Source organism: Elephas maximus, chromosome 2, assembly GCF_024166365.1.
Source record: "Elephas maximus indicus isolate mEleMax1 chromosome 2, mEleMax1 primary haplotype, whole genome shotgun sequence".
NCBI lineage: Eukaryota > Metazoa > Chordata > Mammalia > Proboscidea > Elephantidae > Elephas > Elephas maximus.
This window is the reverse complement of record NC_064820.1, coordinates 117,488,858-117,516,198: the sequence shown is the minus strand read 5'-3', so window position 1 is coordinate 117,516,198 and position 27,341 is coordinate 117,488,858. Positions and strand designations below refer to the sequence as shown.

General features: G+C 41.1%; 1 protein-coding gene across 2 annotated transcripts in view; it reads left to right on the top strand.

The window, feature by feature from the left end:
- The first annotated feature begins 6,155 nt into the window (after nt 1-6,155).
- The window catches only part of FBXL17 (F-box and leucine rich repeat protein 17), a 595,501-nt gene continuing 574,315 nt past the window's right edge, over nt 6,156-27,341 (top strand). For both annotated transcript variants that reach the window (XM_049857839.1, XM_049857830.1), the window contains exon 1: nt 6,156-7,248. In XM_049857839.1, coding sequence (XP_049713796.1) covers nt 6,250-7,248 — 999 coding nt within the window. In that variant the 5' untranslated portion in view covers nt 6,156-6,249. The remainder of the gene's footprint in view (nt 7,249-27,341) is intronic.

Below are 27,341 nucleotides of genomic sequence, written 5' to 3'. Positions count from 1 at the left end.
GAGTAAACAAAGTAGGACCTGATTCTGGTGGGGGCCATAGTCAACTAATACAGAACACCACAACTGCTGACTTTGGTAATTCCTGTGAAGGGACTGAACAGAGTGATGTAACAAAGTAACTAGGGAAGGGATCTTGTGACATGAGATGACATCTGGGCTGAGACTTGAAAGATGAGAATAAATGGTCATGAAAAGAGGTAAAAGAACAACAGTCCAGGAAGTTGAACTTTCATACTGTGTCTGAAACAAATTATTCAAAAGTAGATTGTCCTTCTGAGGGGAGTTCTCTGAAAGCTTGTCAAGGTGTTTTCTCTATCATCTTTGGCTTTGAGTATTAAAAAAATGATTTAAATTTATTGAAGATGTAGGATTTTGTATATCTGGATGTACAATGTCTTCTGCTCTCAAGGTGCACCCTGCTATATTACCCATCACACCTATCACAATCAGTGTGATCAATGGCACACTAACTATGGGTCTACTTATATTATTGGTGCTCTAGGATGTTTTGGAAACCCTGGTGGCATAGTGGTTAAGTGCTACGGCTGCTAACCAAGAAGTCGGCGGTTTGAATCTGCCAGGCACTCCTTGGAAACTCTATGCGGCAGTTCTACACTGTCGCTATGAGTTGAATTCACTCAATGGCAGTGGGTTTGGTTTGGTTTTTTGAGGATGTTTTAGCTATTTATAACAACCATCATTATCCAAGTACAAACATTAAAGCTTTTTTATACATGGATGTCTTTTTATAGGCAAATGTGAATTTCAAAGTGAATATATTTCATGTCAGCAGAGAAGAAAGGTTTTTCGTTAAATTTTTCACATTAAAATTTTTAATATAATATAGTGGCATTCAGTTTCTACCTGACTACGTCACAACACACGAGTTGCCCAGGTTAGAATTTTATTCAAATATGCGTATTTTTTATATCACAACATCCATTATTTCAGCACAGCAAGTTACAAATTGACATGTATCATGTGGATATACTAGTTATTTTGGGGCTCTTTATTTCCTCCCTATCCATCACTCCCTCCCATCTAACAAGCTCATAAATAATTCACTAAATCCTATCAACTCTACATCAGAAATGCTTCTTAAGCTCACCCCCCATTTCATCATACCCATCACAATTGCCTAAATTCATGCTTTTAAGACTTCTCCCTTGATCCTTTGAACAAACTTTACTAGTCTTCCTGCTAAGAGCCTCTTCCTACTCTAGTCCATCTTCCACCCAGAAGCCAGATTATCTTCCTAAAAACTGAAGTCTCTGTCCTCAGGGAACTTATATTCTAGTAAAACAGAACAATAATAATAACAAAGTAAAACATCAGTATGTGATAATGAGAGGAAAAAAATCAGGATAAGGGGAAAGAGAAAGGGTGGGAGTAATTTTAGACAGGGTGGTGATATTAAGGAAGAAGCCTGTATAACTAACGTTAATGCCCTTCAACCAAAAATCACCAGAAACACACCTGCAATTGTACTTTGGGTTCACTGACTTGTAAGCAGTAGGCAGAGAGCAAACCATGAGGAACTGTAGGATGTCTCAATCAGAGGATTGTAAAAGATGTATAGGATTTGGGGTTGTGTGGAGTGCTTCGGGGGAAGGTTCGAGGCCTTGCTCTGGATCGGATGATGTTCGGAAGCTGAGGTAATTCTATGATTGGGTATCTTAATAATTCTTATCTAGAAGGGAGAAAGAATGGGACAGGTTAGGACTATCATTGGTAAAGAAATAGCTGGCAGTCATATTAGCTAGAATGTTTGGTCATTTTTGTGGTTTGTTTTTGATTTGCTGTCTTCAAACATTATTTCAAAGGGGTCTTGGTTTTGTCTCGTCCTTTATGGTCACAGAGTAGCCTTGTTTGATGTTGGTATTCTGTGAGATTGTCTATATTCAATAGAACACCTAGACTTTGCTGGAAATGCCAGGCAAGCTCCTGGCAACACTAGGCATAGCTGATAGAGATGGGCCTGCTTCTGGCTGTGCAGGCTACTTTTTTTCACCAACAAAGCTATCAACTACAACAATTATCTCCATAATTACAATTTACAACTCTTTGGCTTTCTGAAAATTTAGAGTATTTATCAGGATTTTTAGGGTAATAAATTGTAAAACTGGATTACAGCTCTAGAGACAACTGCAGTTGTTTAATCATTTATAAAACATGCAAGACCCTCTAATATATGCTGTGGTAAAGAGAGTATAGACGGGGCCTCAAGGAACTTAGTTTCTCTTGGGAGAACTGGGAGGGTGGCGATGGTGGGAACAGTTGTGAGAAGTTCTTAACTATGAGAACAAGTATTATAAGAGAGGCACAGTGTTCAATAGTTAGACCAAGGATGATCTTCTCATCGCCGAATGGCTCTGGAATTGGGAGTAAGACTAGTGCTGTAACTTTTGGGAACCGCTTGAAGTCTTAGTCACTAGAGCTAGATTACATCTGTAGTTCTGACAGATTTGCATGGTGCAGCCTGTCTGTGTAGGAACAGTATAGGGAGCTTGTTAAAATTAGGTACTATAGATTCCAGGGCGCCAACTCCAGAGTGTCTGATTCTGTGAGTCTGAGGGGACCCTCGATCTGAATTTCAAAAGCTTCTTGAGTGATTCATTCAAACAGACTGGAAACCAATGATTTTGATTTTCTCTAATATTTTGTGACTTTGAAGGGGAGCAGATTTTAAGGAGGTATAACGGAAGGACATAGTATTTTAGTTACATTTTTGGGAATAAAATAAGTATTAAACAGTAAGAGATGGGACACTTCAGGAAAATCCCCAAGTAGTGACTCAGTAACCGCTTGGGCTCACTAGGTAAGAATTTTCCTTCAGGGAACAGATGAGATTAATACATTGTATCCACCGTTGTGAGCCAATGTCCCTACTATTTTCTGCATATCTACACAAAGGAAGAATAAGGTATAAATCACCTGCCTAAAGTGCCTCTTCCTCACCCTTTTAAAAATGAATTCTGTGTACTCCTCTTTTCTGATATGTCTCCATCAAAAAAAAGTTATAAAGGACTATACCATAGGCAGAGGCTGTAATTAAATTTTATCATGGACTCACATGATTTTCTCCAACATTTTATTATAAAAAATTTCAAACAGAAGTTGAAAATATTGTACAGTCAACATCTGTATACCTACCTCCTATATTCTGCAAGTAACATTTTACTGTATTTGCTTTATCGTGTATCTAGCTAGCCATCAATCCATCTTATGTTTTTAAAATGTATTTCAAAGTAAATTAGACATCACTACACTTCATGTGCCCTGAATACTTCAGCATGTATACCTTAACTAGATTTCAACATCTTAGGTAAGATTTACATACAGAGAAGTGCATAAAACTTAGAGTACCATTTAATGAGTTTTGACAAATGTATACACCTATGTAACCCAATAATCACCACCCAGTGCCTCTTCCAAGTTAATGCCTCTTCCCAGAGGCACACCCCAAAGCCAACCACTCTTCTGATTTTTTTCATCATAGATTAGTTTTGCCTGCTCTAGTCTTTCATATAAATGGAATCTCACTCTTTTGTAAGGATTCTTTCATTCAACATAAGGTTTTTGAGGTTCATCCATGTTGATTTGTGAATCAGTATGTTTAGTGGTATTCCACTGAATGAATATAATACAGTTCATGTATCCATTCTATTACTGATGGACATCTGGGCTGTTTACAGTTTCTGGTGATCACGAATAAATCTCCTATGAACATTTTTGTACAAGTCTTTTCCTGATATATGCTTTTATTTCTCTTGCGTAAATAGCTAGAAGTGGAACTGCTGGGTCATAAAAGTAGGTATATGTTTAACTTATACGAAACTGATAGATCCATAATTTTGACACAGGGATAGTAATGAAAAGGCTTAAAACACCATCTGCCTTTGCTCAAAATACAGCCTGGTAGAGATGGCAAAGGATCTGTCAGTGGAGCTCTAGGGCTCTGGAAGATAACCCTATAGGTATAGTGATGAAAGCTGTGTGGACAACATCCATGAGTGAATGCAGTTTGGGCAGTGCATTTGATAGTGAATAACGTACATGAAACCCATTAAACAATCTTTGCCCTTAGACCTCCCCCCAATGAAACAAAAAAAACCCCAAAAGCAGAAAACCAAACCAGATGCTGTCGAGTCGACTCCACCTAATATATTGGAAGTAGACTGACAGGCCTTTCTTCTGAGACACCTGATCTGAACTACTAACCTTTTGATTGGTAGCTGAGCACTTAACTTTTGCGCCACCTAGGTTTCTTGCAAACAGTTGCTAGGCTGCTACCTGAAAGGCTGGAGATTTGAGTCCACCCGGAGGCCTCAGAAGAAAAGCCTGCAATCTAACTCCATAAAAATCAGCCACTGAAAACCCTGTGAAGTGCAGTTCTACTGACACACCCAGGGTCACCATGAGTCATAATTCACTCCACGGCAAGTGGTGATCAAGCTCAGAAAGAGGTGAAATCTCTGTGTGACAGACGTAAAATAAAAGTCATTTTTGACAAAGAGACCAGTATTAGCAAAGATTTCAAAGAGTAAAGGCTGGGTGAGGCTGGCCACTGTGGTGGGAAAATTACACAGGGCAGGGACCAACATTGGTCCCCAAGTTGGGATGCTTCTTGAATTCTGCAATACTGCTTCCTCAGTGAGCTCTCTCAAGTTATCTCAAGTTACCCTTAGTAGCTTTTCAAAACACTAGCCACTTCTCCCCTCAAAGGTGACCAGGGTCCACGCAAAAGAAAAAAGAAACCGTCTGAAAGGAGCTCTTTCAACTTCCTGACTGAAACGTCCATCTGTAATATATATTCATCCTTTCCTTATTCCCTCCAATCGCAATGAAAAGAGTGTCTCTCCTAAGGTACTGAGACCCTATCTTCTCAGTGGCCTTGCTGTATCATCTCTTTTCATTCCCTTCTCTTCCTCCACATTGGCTCATTCCTATCAGTATTTGAACCTTCTCAAATTTATCGCATGTGAAAACTAATCTTCCCTCACCATCAGGTACCATTCTGGTTACTGCCCTCTTTGTTCTCATTATATCCAGAATTTCTAACAAGTTGTTTGTCCACAACCTCGTTTTCACCTTGGTCACCGAGGGCCGCCTCGAACAGTTTGTGTAGCGCCTGACAATCATTTTTAAGTATATGATGGATGGGATTCTGAGGGTGCAGACAATAAAGTCATCTATAGCTTGTAGTTCGGGTGGATGACTCACTGGGTTGAGAAAGTGTTTCTCTCTCAGTTGTTTATGGACAATTTGATACACATTTGCAATAAAGTCAGCATTACGCCACAAGCATGAAAACAAGTAGGGTAACACTGTGGTTGCCTGGTTTCCCAGAACCCATCAGCCCCTCACAAGAGGTCAAGGGCCCACATCACCTAAGGGCCACGCGTTTCCCATCCCACCGGAGGAGCAGCCTGGGCCCAGAATGGTCCTTCCGGTGGCAGCCGTTTTACCGCTCCGGGGGCCTCGGTCTCCCACTCCGGGGGGAGCCGAGCGGCTCCCGGCCAATGGCAGCTCTTGAACTTACACCTCGAGACGTCAGCGCGGCTGTGCAAACGGATGTCACACAGCTGGCTCGGAAGCGTCTCCACCCGCCCCAAAAGAAGGGCGGGGGCGAAGCGGCCTCCACGAGACCTGGGGCGTCGGGAGGGAGGAGCGCGCGCCGCACCCCGCGAGCGCCGCACCCACGCCAACCACTTGTTTCCTGCAGTCCCCTGCCGGGCCGCGGTCCCGGGTGAGCAGCCGAGCGCCGGCGCCTTAGCTCGGAGCGCGCTGCTGCAGCTGGCTCCGCCCCCTCCCGGAGCGGGCCGCGCGACCCCGCGGCGCCGAGCTGTGTCGCGGGCGCGCGCGCCGCCAGCGGAGCCGCAGTTAAAATGGTCTGAACCCGACCCGGCGCTTCCCCGGCTGCCGCGGTGACTGACTGAGCCACCGGGCCGAGCCAGGACTGGTAGCCTAGCCGGCAGGCTCTCTCGCTCCCTCGCGTCCCCTAAGCTCGCTCCCATCGTTCTCCCGGCTTCCCTGGGCAAAGCATGTAGCCCCCGTCGGGCGCCGGGGCGGCCCCCAGCTGACGCCCACCCCCCACCGTCGCGTGTGTGTCCGTGCGTGCGTGCAGGGCAGGCGACCCCACCGCGGGCCCGAGGCCGAGCCAGCGAGCGGCCTGCCCCGCTGCCGGGAGCCCGCCTCTTCGGGCCTCCCTCTTGCCCCGTCCCCGTCCCCGTCCTCGGGGCCTTCTATATGGGCCACCTTCTCTCGAAAGAACCGCGTAACCGCCCGAGCCAGAAGAGGCCTCGCTGTTGCAGCTGGTGCCGCCGCCGCCGCCCTCTCCTCAGACTGCCCCGCCGGCCCCCGGCCAAGGCGCCCCCTCAGGCGGCGGCGCCCCGGAGCCGGGACTGCTTCTTCCGCGGGCCCTGCATGCTCTGCTTCATCGTGCACAGCCCCGGCGCGCCCGCCCCCGCCGGCCCAGAGGAGGAGCCGTCGCTTTCGCCGCCGCCGCGGGACGGGGCCTACGCCGCCACCGCCTCCTCGCAGCACCTGGCGCAGCGCTACGCGGCCCTGGCCGCCGAGGATTGCGCCGCTGCCGCCCGCCACTTCCTACTGTCCTCGGCCGCCGCCGCCGCCGCTGCCGCTGCTTCGGCCTCGTCGCCCGCCTCCTGCTGCAAAGAGCTGGGGCTGGCCGCGGCCGCCGCCTGGGAGCAGCAGGGCCGGAGCCTCTTCCTGGCCAGCGTGGGGCCCGTGCGCTTCCTGGGGCCGCCCGTCGCCGTGCAACTCTTCCGGGGGCCGTCGCCGTCGCCGCCGCCACCGCCACCGCCGGCCGAGGCCCCCACGCCCCCCGAGATGGTGTGCAAGCGGAAGGGGGCCGGGGTGCCCGCCTGCACCCCCTGCAAGCAGCCCCGCTGCGGCGGCGGGGGCTGCGGCGGCGGCGGCGGGGGAGGGCCTGCGGGGGGAGGTGCCTCGCCGCCGAGGCCCCCAGACGCCGGCTGCTGCCAGGGCCCGGAGCAGCCCCCACAGACGCTCTGTCCTGGGCCCTCCTCCCCCACTTCTGAAGGTGTCACTACAGAGGCGGTCGGGGGCGCTGTCCGAGCGGGAGGCGGCGCTCCCTTGCCAGCCCAGAAGCAGCACGAATGTGGCGACGCGGACTGTCAGGAGCCCCGCGAAGTCCCCTGCGACTGTTACAAGGAGCCACCCCCGGAAACCCCAGACATCAATCAGCTGCCGCCGTCCATCCTGCTCAAGGTGGGTCTGTGCTAGAGGCGCAGGGATGTTCGCTTTCCCCCAACTCCGGCCCTAGTCTGCGAGTTTTCCTCTCTCCTCCTCCTCAGCGCGGGGAGGGGGCTTCACTGATTGCTGGGGACGTCCGAACCAGAGGTTGGGAAGCCAATGGGGAGGATGCTTATGCTTTTTTTTAAGTAGGCAAAGTTGGAATCTGCTGAACGTCTTTTAATATCTCTGATCTGTTACTCATAATTCAGGGTTCACTCATTAGATTCCCAGCCCAGTGGTTTAGCAACTATTTGTAGGTTTCTATGAAATATTTTATTAACTGAACAATTTATAGTTATTGCGTAAAAACTTTGTTAGTATTTGAAAACTTTCAAACGATACTTTCAGGTTTCTTAGCTGATGTTATTAACGGTTAATTTTTATTGAGCATTCACTATGATCAGGCACTGTGCCAGAGATTTGTATACATAATATCACATTTAATTCTCCACATAACTCTGTGAGATAAATACTGTTAACATCCTTATTTTATATAAAAAGAAACTGATATTTGAGTGCTGTAGACCTGGGCTTACAGTAGTGAGTCAGGCAGAAGTGGTTCTTTCTCCTATGGAGGTTATAGTCTAGTGGGGCTTGAAGCCATTGAATGACTTGTCCGAGGTTACACACAAAGGGGTAGATTTAGGTCTTCAAATAGGGAATTTAGGCCTGCCTGTCTTAGGAAAAAAGTTCTTGTTCTTTTTGTTATATTATGTTCCTTTCCTACTTTTTAACCCGTAAACAAAAGCATAGAAATGATCAGAAGGTAAGAACAGGTATGTATTTTGTTGGGGGTGGGGAGGTGGGTGAAGCAGGTGTGTGTTTTGTGTAAGCTTTATGTCACTTTCAAATACTAAGTGAACTTTGCAATTTTGTCAATTGGCAATGCTAGTGACAAACTTTGATTTATGTGATCAAGTTTGTATTAAGTTACTAATTTCTTTGTTGTTCTTATTTTCTCTTTTCTCTCCCCTTCTCCTTTCTTGGGACTTAATAAATATAAATTATGTTTTTTTCAGTTTGATTAGCCATAAATAACCTTGATAAGTATTGGATTACTTTTCTTCTTACTGAAGGTCACAAATATACTTTTTTAAATTAGTCTTTGTGTTCAGATCTGTTTTATTGTGATATTAATGTTCTTGTGAATAATACAGCTAAAGCGGGGGAAAGCTTAACTTTTCCTTCTGTCAAAATGTTACGACTTAACTCTTATGGAGCTCTGGTTGTTGGAGGAGCGAGTGCCTGTTGTGTTTGTGCAGGGGGTGGATTTTTTTTTAATTATAGGGAAGTTTATTTCTCTCACATGTAAAAGAAGTCCAGAAATAGGTAAATCTGTGGTTGGTACATTACCCTATGGTCTTCTGTCTTGCTGTTTTGCCGTCTTTTTCTGCTTTTTTTTTACTTTTGGTGAAAATAAAAAAAACAGCAAAACCTACACCACTTCAACAATTTCTGCAGGCACAAGTCAGTGACATTGGTTACATTCTTCAAGTTGTGCCACTTTTGTCAACAGCCTTTTCCGAACTCTTTCACTGTCGTTAACAAAAACTGCCTCCAAAGCTTCTCATCTGTCCTTTCGAGTTGCTGTTGTCCATTTGATGACATATAGATAATTCTTTAAAAAGAGTATAATGCTTAATGTAGATATTTTTTTCTAATTAGGCTAAACCTGATATTTGGTTCAAAGATGACTTCAGGGAATAGATTGGTTAAAGGTTTAAAGATTTCCTCAGGATAATCGTTTCAGGGGGTCATTTGGCCTCAATGGCTGAATTCCATGGATTTTCCATGAATCAGTCATAAAATTGACATGAATCAATCACAAAAGGTCCAATTTTGTATGCTCTCACTTACATGAAATCACAAAAGTAAGCAAATGTCTATTAGTTATCAGGGGTAAGAGGAAGAGAGAAAGGGGTAGCCATCGTTTAGAAATAGTAAATCACTGTTTATGGTGAAGGGAAACCTGACATTGATTGGAGGTGATATTTGCACAAACTGATTAAGGTAATTGATACTACTAAGCTGTATACCTGAAAAAGGTTGAGCTGGCAAAAGATGTGCTTTTTGTATTCAAAAAAAAAAAAAAAAAGCAGTTGCTGATACTGCCTGTGTACACCCTAGGACCTCATGGGATTTATTTTCTTGATTCAGAGGCTTAGGATCATGGTTTCATGGGATATCACAGTCATTTGGCCTAGTATTGATTTTGGTGCTTTTATCCTACCTCCTAGTTTGTTGTCTAGTGCCTGGGGTCTTAAAAGCTTGCAAATGAGCATCCAGGGTGCAACAGTTGGTGTCTATTTGCTGGGATCTCTGGAGGAAGAAGGAGGGTCAAGAATCGGTGGAGGAAATGGCATACGTGTCAAGTCTCTTCCATGAACAACTGCCTCCTTAGCCGCGAGACCGGAAGAGCTGAATGGTGCCCAGCTATCATTACTGAACATTTAAATCAAGGATTCTATAGAAGAATCCTGATCAAAGGGGGAATGAGGAACAGAATTTTAAATTCTCAGGAGGTGGATTTTAGGGTATAGGGCACTTTCTTTAGTTCATTAAATCAATGGATAATATGAACAAATGTCAACAGGTAATTGACACAGATGTTCTATTGCTGTTTTTTTTTTTTTTGGCTAAGAAAACTAAGAACAAACAGTCTGACAGCAACTCTTTAGGACAGGGTAGAACTGCCCCATAGGGTTTCCAAGGAGTGGCTGGTGGATTCGAACTGCCAACCTTTTGGTTAGCAGTCAAGCTCTTATCCACTTCGCTACCATGGCTCCAAAAAACCAGGTACTTTATATTTAAGTCATTAAATAATAAGGTATATAACATTTTAATTATGTCATCTCTCCCCCCCCCACAAAGAAGAGGAAGAACGTGACTTATAATAAAGAAAATCCTTATATAATAAATTAATTTTGTTCATTACATTGTTGTTTTTCACGTTTTTGCTGTGGACTGCTGAAAACTTCATCTAGGGAAATTACCCATTGGACATCCTTTGTTGTGTTAAAGTAAATCATGTAGATTTCCATTCCTTGTATTAGAAACTTGAATAAGGATCCTGTATCTAGCTTTATGGTCCTAGTGGTATTCAGAGTAAAAAGAGTGGGACTGCGTCGGATAGATTGAAATTGAGATTTTTTTTTAGTGTCTTCTAATCCAAGTAGAACTTTTGAGGATAAGGCTTTTGAGGGTAGAGGCTGTGCCAGTGTATCTTGTTCACTGTTATATCTCCTCCCCCAGGTGCACTGTCTGGCATAAAGTAGCACTCAATAAATGTTTATGAATGAATGAATGACCAAGTGTTGAGGAAGTTTCGGCTGAGAGTATGAGGGGATATGCCATGGCACTAAGGAAATTCTCTAAAAAATGTTCATATCCTGACTTCAGTTATTCTTGTTTTTGAGCCACAGTAGAGCCTTGTGATGGTGAAAGAGTTCTGGCTGTAGTTCTGGTAAGAACTGAAGGTGTTTGGCTCGGAAAAGAGAACCCAGAGCTATGACAGTTGGAGAGATTGTTGCATAGAGAGGCACAAATCTATTGAACCCCAGTTGTGAACCTTAGAAGGTATGCCCTGATGATGGGCCAGTAGCCTTTACAATTGTATTGCTGCATCTTTTGTACCAACTTACTATAGTTGTGGAAAAAAAAAAAAGCTCCGGTGGGGCTGTGGTAGTTTGGGAGAGAAATATGAGATGATGTGATTTAAAGTACATCTTGGAAGAAAGTTACCATATTTGCCTGACTTTTTCCATGTATGATAAAAGCAAAAGAGTAAAGCTAAACATTTTTTATGTTTTTCGTGGGAACAGTAGTGATTCGATTGCTGGTAGAATTCTTGCCCTCCATGTGAGATACCTGAGTTCACTTGCCTGCCTTTGCACCTCAAACGCAGCCATAACCCATCTGTCAGTAGAGGCTTGCATGTTACTACGATGCTGAATAGTTTTCAGTGGAGCTTCCAGACTAAGACAGACTAGGAAGAAAGGCCTGGTGCCTTAATTTTATATGGAAAGGAAAGAGACAATGGACAAGTAAAGAAGAACAAAGTAGGAGGCCTCACACTACCTAATCCCAGAACCTACTGTACAACCCTGGTAGTCAGAACAGCCTGGTACTGGTACAATGGCAGACACAGAGACCAGTGGAACAGAATTGAGAACCCAGAGGTAAATCCATCCACCTATGGTCCGCTGATTTTTGACAAAGGCCCAAAATCCATGCAATGGGGAAAAGACTGTCTTTTCAACAAATGATGCTGGCGAAACTGGATGTCCATCTGTAAAAAAAATGAAACAGGACCCGTACCTCATACCATACACAAAAACTAACGCCAAGTAAACCTAAGTATAAAACCTAAAACTGTAAAGATCATTGAAGAAAAATAGGAACAATGTGAGGGGCCCTGATATGTGCCATAAATAGTATACAAACCATAACTAACGATGCACAAACGCCAGAAGAGAAACCAGATAACAAGTTCCTAAAAACTAAACACTTAAGGTCATCAAAAGACTTCACCAAAAGAGTAAAAAGAGAACCTACAGACGAGGAGAAAATTTTTGGCTACAACATATCCTCCAAGGGTCTAATCTCTGAAATCTATAATATACAATGCAACAATAAAAATACAAATGATCCAATTGAAAAAGGGGCAAAGGATGTGGCCAGACACTTCATTAAAGACAGACATGAGGAAATGCTCATGACCGTTAGCCATTAGAGAATGCAAGTCAAAACTAATAATAGTAATAATAAAAACAGAAAATAACAACCATTGGAGAGGTTGCAGGGAGATTGAAACTCTTATGCACTGCTGGTGGAAATGTGAAATGGTACAACCATTATGGAAAACGATACAGTGCCTCCTTAAAAAGCTAGAAATAGAAATGTCATATGATCCAGCAGTCCTCCTCCTAGGAATATAGCGTAGGAAAATAAGAGCTGTGACATGAATGGACATACGCACACCTATGTTTATTGCAGCATTATTCACAATAGCAAAAAAATGGAAACAACAAGTGCCCATCAACAGACGGATGGATAAACAAATTAGGGTATATATACACAGTGGAATACTATGCAATGAAGAAGAACAGTGGTGAATCCATGAAGTATCTTGCAACATGGATGAATCTGGAGGACATGCTGAGTGAAATAAGTCAATCACAAACGGGCAAAGACTGTATGAGACCACGATTACAGAAACTCAAGAAAAGGCTTACCCACAGAAAGAAACAACCTTTGATGGTTAAGAGGGAGGGGTGAGGAGGGATGGGGAGAGGAAATCACCAACTAGATAGTAGGTAAGTGGTAACTTTGGTGAAGGGAAAGACAGTACACATTATACAGAAAGTCAGCACAAGGTGACCAAGGCAAGATAATAGAAGTTTCATAGACACATGCAAACATTTTTGAGGGACTGAGTAGCTGGGGCCTGGGGACCGTAGTTTTGGGGAACATCTTGGTCAATTGGCGTAACATAGTTCATAAGGAAAATGTTCTACATCAGACTTTGGGGAGTAGCTTCTGGGGTCTTAAAAGCTTGCGAGAGGTCACCTAAGACACATCTACTGGTCCTATCCTGTTCGGAGCAAAAGAGAATGAAAAAACACCAAATACGAACGGGAAATGTTAGTCCAAAGCACTAACAAACCACAAGTACCACAGCCTCCACGAGTCTGAGCCCAGAACAACTAGGTGGTGCCCAGCTACCACCACCGACTGCTCTGACAGGGATGACAGAAGAGGGTCCCGGATAGAACAGGAGAAAAATGTAGAACAAAATTCACGTACACACACAAAAAGACCAGACTTACTAATCTGACAGAGACTGGAGGAACCTCGAGACCATGGCCCCTGGACATCTTTGTCATGCAAAACTGAAGTAACTCCCGAAGTTCACTCTTCAGCAAAACATTACACAAGTCTATAAAACAAACAGTAACACAAGTGAGGAATGTGCTTTTTACATCTATCATGTGAATGAGACCAAATGGGCAACACCTGCCCAAAAGCAAAGACCAGATGGCAGAAAGGGACAGGAAAATGGGACAAATGGAAACAGGGAAGCTGAGTGGAGAAGGGGAGAATGTTGACCCTTCATGGGGATTACAACCAGTGTCACAAAAGAATTTGTGTATAAATTATTGAATGAGAAGCTAGTTTGCTCTGTAAACTTTCAGCTAAAGCAAAAAAAAAAAGGCCTGGTGATCTACTTCCAAAAATCAGCCAGTGAAAACTCTGTGTATCACAATGATCTGATCCTGTTGTGAATGGGGTAGCTATGAGCCTGAGGTAACTCACTGGCAGCTAACAACAACAACAACGTGTCATGCATAGAACTTCCAGTATCAGCAAGGCCTTTCTTCATTTAATTTTATTTTTATATAAATAATAAGCACTTTCTTGCTTTAAAACATAGCAAATAATGCAGGTAAAGTGTCTTGGCTCACCTCTGCCCTCCCATTGCAGTTTCCTCTCCAGGAATAATCCCTGTAAGTAGCTTAGGTTTTCTTCTAAACTTGTACTGTTCAGTACAGTAACCACTAGCCACATGTGGCTTTTTAAATTTGAAGTAATTGAAATTAAATGAAATTTAAAATTTCGTGTCTCAATCACAATAGCCACATTTTGGAAATAACAATCATGTAACTAGTGGCTACTGTACTGGAGTATGCAGATCTAAAATGTTTTTGACACTGAGAGTTCTGTTGGACACAGCTTTTTTATAAATGGCATCAAAATGTACATGTTCTGCAGTTTTTTTTTTTTAAACTTTAATATGTCTTGGAGGTCTTGTTAGGGAGTATATGGCTTCCTTTATTCTTTTAAACTGCTGCATAGTATCCTACAGTATTATACTGTATCATATTTATTTCTCTGTTAATGGATGTTTTCGGTTTTTTGCTACTACAAACAATGCTTATGGATGTTTCCTATGGATATGTCACGTTTTTCTTAGATATCAAGAAATTGAATTTCAGGCTTTAAGGGTGTATATGTTTGGATTTTAGAAAGTCCTTTCCAACAATTCCAAAAAACACCAAAACCAAATCTGTTGCTGTCGAGTCAGTTCCCACTTATAGGGACCCTATAGGATAGAGTAGAAGTACCCTATAGGGTTTCCAAGTAGCGGTTGGTGGATTCGAGCTGCCAGCCTTTTGGTTAGCAGCTCAGCGCTTAACCGCCTCTCCACCAGGGCTCTTTCTAACAATCAGAGCTATCTAAAAATGGAATTAGTGTTTTCTTGAAATAGTGAACCTCTCTGGAAAACTTCAGAACAGGAAGATACGTTTGAGGCCAACTAGTCAGCTCTCCCTTACTTATGCATGCAAATACAAAGGCCTGGAGAATTGAAATGGTTTACCCAAAGAAATTTTAGATAGCGAATGGCAGACCCTGGGCTGGAACCCAGCTCAGTGTTTCCAGGTATAGAGACCTTTTCAGCATATCGCTGTTCCTGAGGCTCTGAATGATCTCCTCTCGGGGATGTTATGGAAGGGATTCCTGAATTAGGTGGGGGGCTTACACCAGATAACTTAAACCACATGAATCAGGCTGATTTTATCCATAATTGAGTCTGTAGTATGGTCTTTAAATACCAGAAAATTGAGAGGTGGGGAATGGCTTTTCAAAGGTCAACTTTGGGAATAGCATTTTCTTAAGTACTTAAGCCTGTTGCACTTGATCTTTGATTGGCTAAAGGATTGTTTTGGATCGAATATGCTAGCTTCAGCCTTTGTTACCTGTTGCCTTTATAATTTTAAAGTGCCTACTGATATCACAACTAGATTTTTATCTGGTAGAATGACTTTGCAACAGTCTTACCAAATTATATCAGTTACTATTTGAGTAATTGAGTATCTTGAAATCTATATTTAGCTTTTAGAGACTGTGTGGCAATATATTTAGCTATCTTGCTGTCTGTCAGCAGATCAATGATTGTATTTCTTTGAACAGGAAACCAGTTGAAAGAATGTGATAGATCGAAAATCACCATTATTAGTAAAACACCTCACAAGGCATGCACCACTGATAATGTGCCAGTTGATATTAAATCTTTATTTTTACAGCTTTAGTACCAACAGGTTGCTTGAGTGGTCAGGGAGGAATTGTATAAGAGAAATGTGCTCTGAGGAAAGCCTATGTACCAGATGTAATTTTTTTTTTTTAAAGATATTAAAAAAGGGATGAAAGGGCACATGGAAATAAGAGTCAAAGAAGAAAAGTAGTACCTCTTTCTAAAACTTTAAATGTAGATTACCATGAGTAGGAAGAATTAAGTTAAATCTAGCATTTCATGAATGCTTTATTTAAGGCTCCAGTTATCAGATAACCTTTAGAAGGTATGTCTCTGGAGTTCTGGGGATTTGAAATAGTTCCTTAGGAAGTCAGGAGCCCTGATGGCGCAGTGTTTAATAAGAGATTGGCTGCTAACCAAAAGGTCATCAATTTGAATCCACCAACCACTCCTTGAAAACCCCATGGGGCAGTTCTGTTCTGTCTTACAGGGTTGCTATGAGTCGGAATTGACTCAGTGGCAACAGGTTTTGGTTTTGAGGAAGTCAGGTGTAAGATTTTCTTTGCTGAAGGATGGCTAGAAGTTCTGATTAACTAAATCTAGTCACAAAAGTGAGATGTTTTCTTGTCATTTAAGTCTATAAATTTTTGTGCCTTGTACAGAGTAACTCTTAAGGGGGTGACCTTCGTTTCTCTTGCCAATTTGGGCTACCAGAAAACAAACAAACCAACCCATTGCTGTCAGATTGATTCCCACTCATAGTGACCCTATTGGATCGAGTAGAACTGCCCCAATGTAGTACCAGGGCTCCTCTTGGGCTACCAGGTTGCATAAATAATAGGAAATGTGAGGGAAGATAAATGAAGATAAATATGGAAGCATTTTTTATATTAGCACAGTAGTTTCTAAAAAACTAGTTTAATTTTGACTAAATATCCTGTTTATGCTTATCAGAATATTTGCTTTTTATTGGATTTTGTGACCAGTCCCTGGAGAAAGACATCATGTTTGGTAAAGTAGAGGCTCTGTGAAAAAGAGGAAGAGGAAGACCCTCAAGGAGATGTATAGACACAGTGGCTACAACAGTGAGCCCAAATGTGACAATGATTGTGAGGATGGCTCAGGACCAGGCAATGTTTCGTTCTGTTGTACGTAAGGTCACTATGAGTTGGAACTGACTTGATGGCACCTAACAACAACATGACTGGCTTTAGAATAAAACTTATTCTTGGGTAAGTTTCCTATCTGACTTTACTATAGAGTAGCACTATATGTAGTAACAGTTGGGATTTATTAGTTTTCTGTTTTAAATTTCAGTTAAATTGTGAGATACTATCTTAAAGTATAGATGAAGAAATAGGTTCAGAGTCTGTAACTGCTGTGTGACTGTATTGTTAAAAAAGTACTAGAAATTTAATTAATCTTCTTTTTATCTGAATGGTACTTTATTCCACAGGCTACATGGTAAATTTTACTTTTAAGCTTTTGGCAGGCAATATAAGTAGAATGTTTAATAAAGACACAAGATGTGATGTAGATGGAAAAAAAAGTTGAAAAGACCAGTAGGTTTAGAAAAGTTGAACTAAGTTGAAACAGATAAATCTGAGAGGATTTTGGAGGGGAACCTCTATGAATCTCTAGGATATTATCTGCTTGGTACCTCATTAAAATTGTGTGTGTGTTTTCTCAAACAGGAATTCAAAGGTTCTAGGAAGAAAGATGATAGAATCATAGAAGTATAAAGCTTGTGAGCTTTTTTTTAACAGCTTTTTATTGATGTCTAATTTACCCATTGTAAGTGTACATTTGATAATTTTTAGTAAATGTGTGTAGTTGTGCAACCATCACTACAATCCAGTTTTAGGACAACTTCATGACCTCAAATAGTTCCCTGTGTCTTTTTGCAGTCAATTTCTGCTCCCACCCCCAGCCCCAGGCAACCACTGATCTGCTTTCTGTCTCTATAGTTTATCTTTTTCTGGAAATTTCTTATAAATAGTATCATACAATAGGTAATGTGAAGTCTTGTGTTGCGTCTTTAACATCTCTTTATCTTCCATGGCACCTAGCATATTTTCTGATACACACAGGTTGTTGTCTTTTCTAACATTATTTCTGTAGCTTGTCAGCAGTCTGCCTGCCTGTTCCTAACCCTTAACTCCTTTTTGTAGTGTTATCTGGTAGCAAGTAAGATCTCTTCATCAAGAAATGAAATGACCAGATGTAGGTGTTGATTTTGTTGTTTTTAAAAAGTGCTGTAAGGTTCTGTGGGCAGGTGTGACCAAGTGTCAAACAACAATGCTCTTTCTGGAAGTTTCTTCACTCTAAACTACCTTCTGATATTTTATGCCAGTGCTCTGTTCAAAAATGGAATTTTTCAAGGTTTAGAAATATTTCGATTTCAGATTGGTAGTGATTAGGTTATATCAGCAAAATGACTTCTAAATTTTCTGATAATTAATAGCTTATGTTATCCAGATTTGCCACTAACAATAAAAAATAATCAAGTTTGTTTTCAACCTATGTCCTGACTAGAATTCACTGCTGTTTACTGATATTCATTCTCCTCATATTCTTTTAGTAGAAGAGTGCCCCAAATTCTAGCTAGGCACGTGGCCACCTAATTAGAGATTGTATTTCTTGGTCTTCCTTGTACAGAGATAGGGCTATATGGCTAAATATGAAGCAGGAGGATGTGAGTGAAGTCAGTGTATACAACTTCCAGGTCATATCCATAAAAAGCAGCTACTTGTCCTTTACTTCCTCTTCCTCCTTTCAAGGGCTAGACCACCTAGGTTATAGGGGTAAGCCATCTTAAACTTTATAATAAGGGCATCGATGAAAGAGCAACAACATAGAAGATGACAGATCCCTGAATTTCAAAAATCCCTAGAGTACCTACCAGCCTGGACTCTGGTCGTGTACCAGCCTGGACTCTGGTCGTGTTTAAGCCATTGCTAATTAACCTGTGTTAAAGTAAGCAATTTCCTAGCTTGATACAGGTGCCATGCCGGTTTTTTTCAGTGTAATTTTTCTCTTCATAATTTTCTTTATTTTACAGAATGTTACTGGTCAGTTATTTACAGTCTTATGTTCCCTTTTTTCAAAGGAATCTGTGAAATGCTCTTTCTCTTGAATCTCAAACTATGTAGAGATAACTCAGAAATTCCCTTGACTATATAATCCTTAAAGCCATTGACCAAATCTCATGCCTCTTAGTGTCTCCCCAGGGGCGAATTGTCTAATAGGCAAGGTAAGCATAGTGCTTACTTTACTTACCAGATCGTCTGTAGTGAACAGTTTCACATATTTTTCACCACATCAAAGACTTTGCTTCTAGGTCTGGCTGGCATCTGTCTCTCTCCCAACCCCACAGCACCTTCCCTACAGAATCAAAGCCTCTTTTCACGTTACAACCCCTGATGGGTGGATAACCCAGTAAGCAAGATAAGCACGGGTTTACTTGTGCCTGCTTACTAATCTGTAGTGAACAGTTTCACTACAGATCATCTGGTAGGCTAGGTAAGCACAATGCTTACCTTGCTTATTGGATAATCTGCCCCTGTGTCTCCCTCAGAAACCTAGGTATGCATGCACAAATATTTGTTAAATGAAATTAAGAAGATAGTTCGGGGGTGGTGATGGTAGTTGTTTTCTCAGGAATTAGAGTATGGGCAGAGACAACATTTTAATAACAGAAAGAAAAGCAGGAATATTTAAACATGTGTTAGTTGTCTTTTGCTGCCTAACAAATTGTGCCAACACTTAACTTAAAACCACAAACATGTATTTCACAGTTTCTGTGAGTTAGGAATCTGGGTGTGACCCAAGGTTTCTTGTGAGGCTGCAGTCAAGGCGTTGACTGGAGCTACTTGTCTGGGGCTGGAGAATTCCCATCCAGACATACTGGTGTGGTTTTGGGCATGTTTCAGCTACTCATTGACTATTGGCCAGGGATTTAAGTTCCTTGCCATGTGGGTTTCTCCACAGGGTACTTACAACATAGTAGGTTGCTCTCCTCAGAGCATGAAATCTAAGACAACAATCCCAAAATGGAAACCGCAGTTTTTTTTTTTTTTTTTAAACCTAATTTGAAGTGACATCCCATCACTTCTGCCATATTCTGTTCATTAGAAACGAGTCAGTAAACCCAGCCCGTACTCTGGAGGTGATTACACAAGTCCTGAACACCAGGAGACAAGGATCATTGGAGACCATTGTATAGGCTGCCTATTACATTTGCAAAGATCTAAAAAAAAAAAAAAAAAAATTTTTTTTTTTTTATTAAATATGCATTGATATTTCAACTTGGTAGTATGCCTTTTTAATTTTACTCATGTTTGCTGATGCCAGTTTTATCTTCCCTTTATCCAGTCATTAAGTTGTCTTTTTTTAGTTGAATGAACAAGACTAATCTAGGTCCACTGGAATTTAGTCAGTGATATAAGGGTTATAACAATGATCTCACTTTAAAAAAAAAAAAAGTTCAAAGAAGGTACTATCCAAAGTCAACCATATTTTGAACAAGATACTGATTGGCTCCAGTGACCATTTCCCACATAAAAAATTAGCCCTTTCAGACCGCATAGTTCTTTAACCTTAAATAAATGATTGATGACACTGAGTGGGTAGTCTTCCTGAGTCTTTATTTTCTTATCTATAAAATGGGGTTAATGAGTGTAAAAATATCCACAGAAGAGAGACTTCTAGCTATGATGGCATGAAGAGTTTGGTGAATCCTCTCCACCAAAAAAAAAAAAAAAATTATACACACACACATATACACATATACATACATACACACAAAAACTGATCGAAATTGCCTAGAACTATTTTGGCTCTGGAAATTTGCCAAAGGTAGGCTATAAATTCAGAAGCATTTATTATTAGAGAAATGCTAGAGCTTCATGTAATAGTCTGTAGCCTTGTTTCATGGGGCTGCTGCTGCACCTCAGATTCCCTCTTCCCTTCATTCACCGCTTTCATCTAGAACTATAGTTTGGAAAACCACCAGCTTTGCTTCCAGAGAGGCAGACTCATTGGGGGGCAGGGGGTAAGAACTGTGGATTTGTTAGCTAAAAGTAGTGAATGTGACAGGAAACAAATAGGGAAAAACCCAGATACTTGCTAGTGTGAGGTTGTGGCTTCAGTTGGGATGAGCAGTGTTACAGAGACTTGAGAAAAAAGGGAAACACAAAGGGATAAGCTGTCCACACATCCCTTGCTTATTGTGAAACTACATGCATTTTCAGGGGAAGCCAAAGAGTCTAGCAAAAGCAAACGCTAAAGCAGACTTGAGAATTGGCCGAGCTTTGAATATGCTTTTCCCAGTCCACATACAGATCAAAGACCAGGCTTGAGGTGCTTGAGCATAGACTTTGCACAAATAAGTAGCTCAAAACTAAGTTATATAGACACAGGATGATCTCTTGGGGAAGCCAAACTAAAAAAATGTAAGAATTAAAACTTGAGAGAGCAGATTCCACAGTTTAAGACCAGGCAAGTAAAAAAAAAAACAAAAACTAAAAAACCTTACCAAAAAAATCAAGTTCCAGAGTTGCTGTAGCATACTATCTAAAATGTCCAGTGTTTAACAAAAAAATTATAGGACATGTAAGGAAACAGGGAAATGTGATCCATACTGAGAGGAAAAACAGTTAATAGAAACTGATTTTTGAGTGGTCCCAGATACTAGACTTAGCAGGCTGTGTTCAGAGAATTAAACGGTATTGTGATGATGTTGACACACAAAATGGGAATCTCAATAGAGACATGGAAACTATAAAAAAGAACCCAATAGAGAAAAAAAGTAAAATAATCAGAAAATTCAATAAATGTTGTGACGGTTAAGATTGTGTGTCAACTTGGCTGGGACATAATTTTCAGTGGTTTGGTGGTCTATGATGTTGTGATCATGTTCATGTTGATAGTTGGTGTAATGTGATCACCCCTGTGATGAGATCTGCTGTGAGTAGCCAGTCAGTTGAAAGGGAGTTTTTTTGAGTGTGTGGTCTGCATCAAATATAAGTAGACATTCTGACAAGGCTCGTGGGCTTTGCTCACTCTGGATACCGCAGCTGGCTCCTGTTCTGACCTCTGTTTCTTGGGACTTGAGCTAGCAGCTTACCTGTGGTCTTGCCTTCCGAACTTGGGATTTGTTGATCTTCACAGGCTGTGAGCAACAGCTCTGCTCTCTGACATGCCAATCTTGGATTTGCCAGCCCCTGCAGCTACATGAATCAGGAGATGCCTCCAGTCTGACCTACAGACTTGGGACATTCCAGTCTCTACAACTCTGTGAGCCATTTCCTTGATATAAATTTCTTTTTATATATATTTATACACTTTACTGGTTTTGCTTCTCTAGAGAACCTAGCCTAAGACAAATGTTCTCAATGGCAGATATGAGATGGCAGAAGAAAAAATCCGTGCACTAGAGTATTGATTGATAACATTTATCCAACGAAAACAGAAAGAGAGAGAGAGAGGAAAGTTTGAATAAAAATGAACAGGGCTTCTTTAAAAAAAAAAAACAGGGCTTCAAAGATGTGGGAAAACATCAAGTGTACCAACATCCATGTAATGGGAGTCCCAGAAGGAGAAGATAGAAAGTGGCAGAAAAAAAAAATGATGTTATAAAGGCCAAAAATGTCTCAAATTTGATAAAAATCATTAATCTATAGATATAAGAAGCTCAGTGAACCCCACGTAGGATAAAGAGAATGAGAACCAAGCTATACATGTTATTCTCAAACTGCAAGAAGCCAAGAATAAAGAAAAATCTTAAAAGCAGCAAGAGAAGAATAATTTATCATGTACAGAGTGTGTTAGTTTTCTATTGCTGTATAACAGATCACCACAAAATTGGTGGCTTAAAACAACATGCATGTACTAGCTTATAGTTCGATAGGTTAGAAATCTGGCACACATGGCAGGGTTTTCTGCTCAGGTTATCACAAGGCTGAAATCAAGATGTCGGCTGGATTGTTTTTATCTGGAGGCTCTGGGGGGAAAATCTACTTCCAAGATTATTCTTGTTCGCTGAATTCAGTTCCTTATTATAGAAATCCGAGTGCCCGTTTTCTTGCTGGCTATTGGTCAAGGGTTGGTCTCTACTCCTAGAGGTCACTGTCAGGAGTGTGGACTCTTTCCGTGTGGCCCCTTCCAGTGTCAAGCCAGCAGTGGCACATTGAATTCCTTTCGTGCTTTCAACATCTCTGAACTCTTTTGCCATCACCTGGAGAAAACTGATTTTAAAGCCTCATGTGTTTAGGTTAGGCCTGTCTGGAGAATCATCCTTTCTTAACATCAACCAATTAGTAACCTCAATTACATCTACAAATCTCGTTTGTAATGTAATATAACACAACTGTGGGAGTAACACTAGGGGGTGTTGGTTCTGGGATAATCTTAGAAATCTGTCTACCAAACAGAGGAACAGCAGAATGGTTAACAATTGACCTCTCATCAGATACTGTGGAAACCAAAAAGCAGTAGCATGGCGTACTTATATTTGTGGGAGAAGTCGGGGGGCTTTCAACCAAAAATTCCTTATTTCGTAAAACTGCCTTATAAAAATGAAGGCAATTCAATACATTCCCGTATAAACAAAAACTGAGAATTTGTTGCTAGCAAACCTTCCCTACAAGGTGTACCATATTTTTACACAAATAACATGAGTCTCTTCTGCGTTTGTTTGCCAGCCACACCTTCTCCCTGCAAGGTATTTTTATAAGCGCTCTATGCTATTTTTTTTTTTTAAACAACAATAGCATGCTTATGAAAATACCTTGTGGGGGGAGTGCGCATTTGGTAAAGAAATGTAGAAGGTGCGTGTTATTTGTGTACAAATACGGTAGGAAAGGAAGTCCTTTAGGCTTAAAGTAATGACAACAGATAGTAACTGAAATTCATAGAAGGATTAAGAATACATGAAACGGTAAATGTGAGTGTATATGTCTGTGTGTGCCCATGTTTGTATATATATACATGCACATGCACACACATACATTTGCACACACACATATACATACGTATACCTACATACACGGCATAATGTTTCTATTATCTTAATTTCTTTTAAAGACAAGATTGTTTAAATAAATACTTATAAACTGTTGTTGGGTTTATTACATACGTGGATATAATATATATGAAAATAATCACACAAAGGAAGTAAGAAAATGGAGCCATCACATAACAAACTTTTTATATTTTACTAGATTTAAGTCATTGTTAGATTATGATACACTAAAGATGTATTTATTCTAATGCCTGAAAAAACTATTTAGAAAATAATAGAAAAAAAACCGTAAAAAATAAAGTGAGGCATTAAAATGATACATCAAAAACATAAGATTGCATAGCATAATGTAACAACATAACAACATACAGTGAATGGGTAAACAAAAATTTTAAATATGAAATGTAGAAAAATAAATAACAAAATGGCAGCTATAAATCTCACCATATCAGTAATTACATTGTTAATAGACTAAACATTCCAGTCAGAGTGCAGAGATTATGAGACTGGATTAACAAAACAAGACTATATGCTGTTTACCAGAGACATGCTTTACGTTAAGGACACAGATAGTTTGAAAGCAATCAGAAAAATATATGTACCGCACAAGTACTAACTATGAGAGAGCTGGACTGGGTGTGTTACTAAAAGATAAAATTTAAGATTGGTGACAAAGAAGACATTTCATAATGACAAGACAATGTATCAGGAATATATATATATATATATTTAACAGACTACAGTGTTCAGTATGGATTACATCTTAACATAAAGAAAACTAAAATCCACACAACTGGAAGATTAAACAACATTATGATAAATGGAGAAAAGATTGGAAGTTGTCAAGGATTTAATCTTACTTCTATCTGCAATCAATGCCCATGGAAGCAGCAGTCCAGAAATGTTTTTTTTTTTTTTTCGCATTGGGCATATCTGCTACAAAAGATCTCTTTAAAGTGTTGAAAAACAAAGATGAGCACCCGACTGTGGTATTTTCAGTCACCCTAAATGCATGCGAAAACTGGATGATGAGTAAGGAATATCAAAGAAGAATTGATGCCTTTGAAATTGTGGTGTTGGTGAAGAATATTGAATATACCACGGACTGCCAGAAGATCAAACAAGTCTGTCTTGGAAGAATAGCCAGTGCTCCTTTAAAGCGAGCATGGAAAGACTTCATCTCATGTACTTCGGACATATTATCAGGAGGGACAGTTCCTAAAGAAGGATATCATGCTTGGTAAGGTCATCGAGTAAGAGGACAACCTTCAGTGAGATGGATTGACCAGTTGGCTGCAACAGTGGGCTCAAACATAGCAATGATTGTGAGGGTGGCACAGGACTGGATAGTGTTCTATTGTACAGCAGGGTCGCTTTGAGTCAGAACTGACACTGGCACCTAACAAAAAACAGCAACAGTAGAAAAAAAAATTGGGAAATTGCCAAATATCTTGGAAATCAAACCATTTATTTGATTTTTAAATTGAGGTAAAATTGATGTAACCTAAAATTCACAATCTTAGTCATTTTAAACTGTACAATTCAGGGACATTTAGTATTTTAACAATGCTGTACCTCCATCGAGGAGCCATGATAGTTCAGTGGTTAAGCAGTAGGCCAATAACTGGAATGTTGTTAGTTCGAGCCCATCAGGTGCTCCGGGTGAAAAAGATGTGCCAGTCTGCCTCCGTAAAGATTACACCATTAGAAACCCTGTGGGGGCAGTTCTGCTCTGTCATGTCAGGTTGCTGTGAGTCAGAATTGACTCAATGGCAGTAGGTTTGGTTTTTTGGTACAACCATTTGCAATATCTAGTTCCAGAGAATTTTCATTACCCTCAAAAGAAATCCCATTCTCATTAAGCAGTGACTCCCCATTCTCCTCCCCCGCAGCCCCTAATTCACCTTCTGTCTCCATAGGTTTGCCTATTCTGGGCATTTCATATAAATGGAATCATGCAGTTTGTGGCTTTTTTTGTTTGCCTTCTTTCAGCATGTTTCCAAGGTTCATCCTTGTTATAGCATGTGTCATAAGTACTTCATTCCTTTTTTTATTGCTCGATAATATTCCATCGTTTGTATATACCACATTTTGTTCTTCCATTCATCTGGCGATTGACGTTTAGGTTGTTTCTGTTGTTGTTAGGTGCCGTTGAGTTGGCTCCGACTCATAGCAACCCTGTGCACAACAGAACGAAACACTGCCCTGTTCTACGCCATCCTTACAGTTGTTAAGCTTGAGCCCATCGTTGCAGCCACTGTGTCAGTCCACCTCGTTGAGGGTCTCCCTCTTTTCCGCTGATCCTGTACTCTGCCAAGCATGATGGCTCCAGAGAGTGATCCCTCCTGGCAACACGTCCAAAGTATGCAAGACGCAGTCTCGCCATCCTTGCTTCTAAGGATCATTCTGGTTGTACTTCATCCAAGATAGATTTATTCGTTCTTCTGGCAGTCCATGGTATATTCAATGTTCTTCGCCAACACCACAATTCAAAGGCATCAATTCTTCTTCAGTCTTCCTTGTTAATTGTCCACCTTTCACATGCATGCGATGCGATTGAAAATATCATGGCTTGGGTCAGGCGCACCTTAGTCTTCAGGGTGACATCTTTGCTCTTCAACACTTCAAAGAGGTCCTTTGCAGCAGATTTACTCAGTGCAATGCGTCTTTTGATTTCTTGACTGCTGCTTCCATGGCTGTTCATGGCAGATCCAAGTAATATGAAATCCTTGACAACTTCAATCTTTTCTCCATTTATCACGATGTTGCTTATTGGTCCAGTTGTGAGGATTTTTGTTTTCTTTATGTTGAGGTGTAATCCATACTGAAGGCTGTGGTCATTGATCTTCATAAGTAAGTGCTTCAGGTCTTCTTCACTTTCAGCAAGCAAGGTTGTGTCATCTGCATAACACAGGTTGTTAATGAGTCTTCCTCCAATCCTGATGCCCAGTTCTTCTTCATATAGTCCAGCTTCTCGGATTATTTGCTCAGCACACAGATTGAATAGGTATGGTAAAGAATACAACCCTGATGCGTACCTTTCCTGACTTTAAACCAATCAGTATCCCCCTGTTCTGTCCGAACAACTGCCTCTTGATCTATGTAAAGTTTCCTCGTGAGCACAATTAAGTGTTCTGGAATTCCCATTCTTTGCAATGTTATCCATAATTTGCTATGATCCACACAGTCAAATGCCTTTGCATCGTTGATAAAACATGTGTCTGTCAGTTTGTCGTACTGCGGGGTCTTGTGTGTTGCTGTGATGCTGGAAGCTGCGCCACCAATATTGAGATACCAGCAGGGTCACCCATGGAGGACAGATTTCAGCTGAGCTTCCAGACTAAGACAGACTAGGAAGTAGGACCCGGCAGTCTGCTTCTGAAAAGTATTAGCCAGTGAAAACCTTATGAATAGCAGCGGAACATTGTCTGATACAGTGCTGAAAGATGAGCCCCTCAGGTTGGAAGGCACTGAAAAGATGACTGGGGAAGAGGTGCCTCTTCAAAGTAGAGTCGACCTTAGTGATGTGGATGGAGTAAAACTTTCGGGACCTTCATTTGCTGATGTGACACGACTCAAAATGAGAAGAAACAGCTGCGCAAACATCTGTTAATAATCGGAACCTGGAATGTACGAAGTATGAATCTAGGAAAATTAGAAATCGTCAAAAATGAAATGGAACACATAAACATCGATATTCTAGGCATTAGTGAACTGAAATGGACTGTTATTGGCCATTTTGAATTGGGCAATCGTATAGTCTACTATGCTGGGAATGACAACTTGAAGAGGTTGTTTCTACATTTTGCTTTTATGGATTATGGTACTGTGAACATTCATGTACAAATTTTTGTTTGAATACCTGTTTTCAGTTCTTTTGTGTATATACCTAGAAGCAGAATTGATGAATCATATGGTAATTCTATCTTTATCTTTTTGAGGAGCCACCAAGCTTTTCCACAACAGCTACACCATTTTGCATTCCCATTAAAAAAAAACCAAACCCATTGT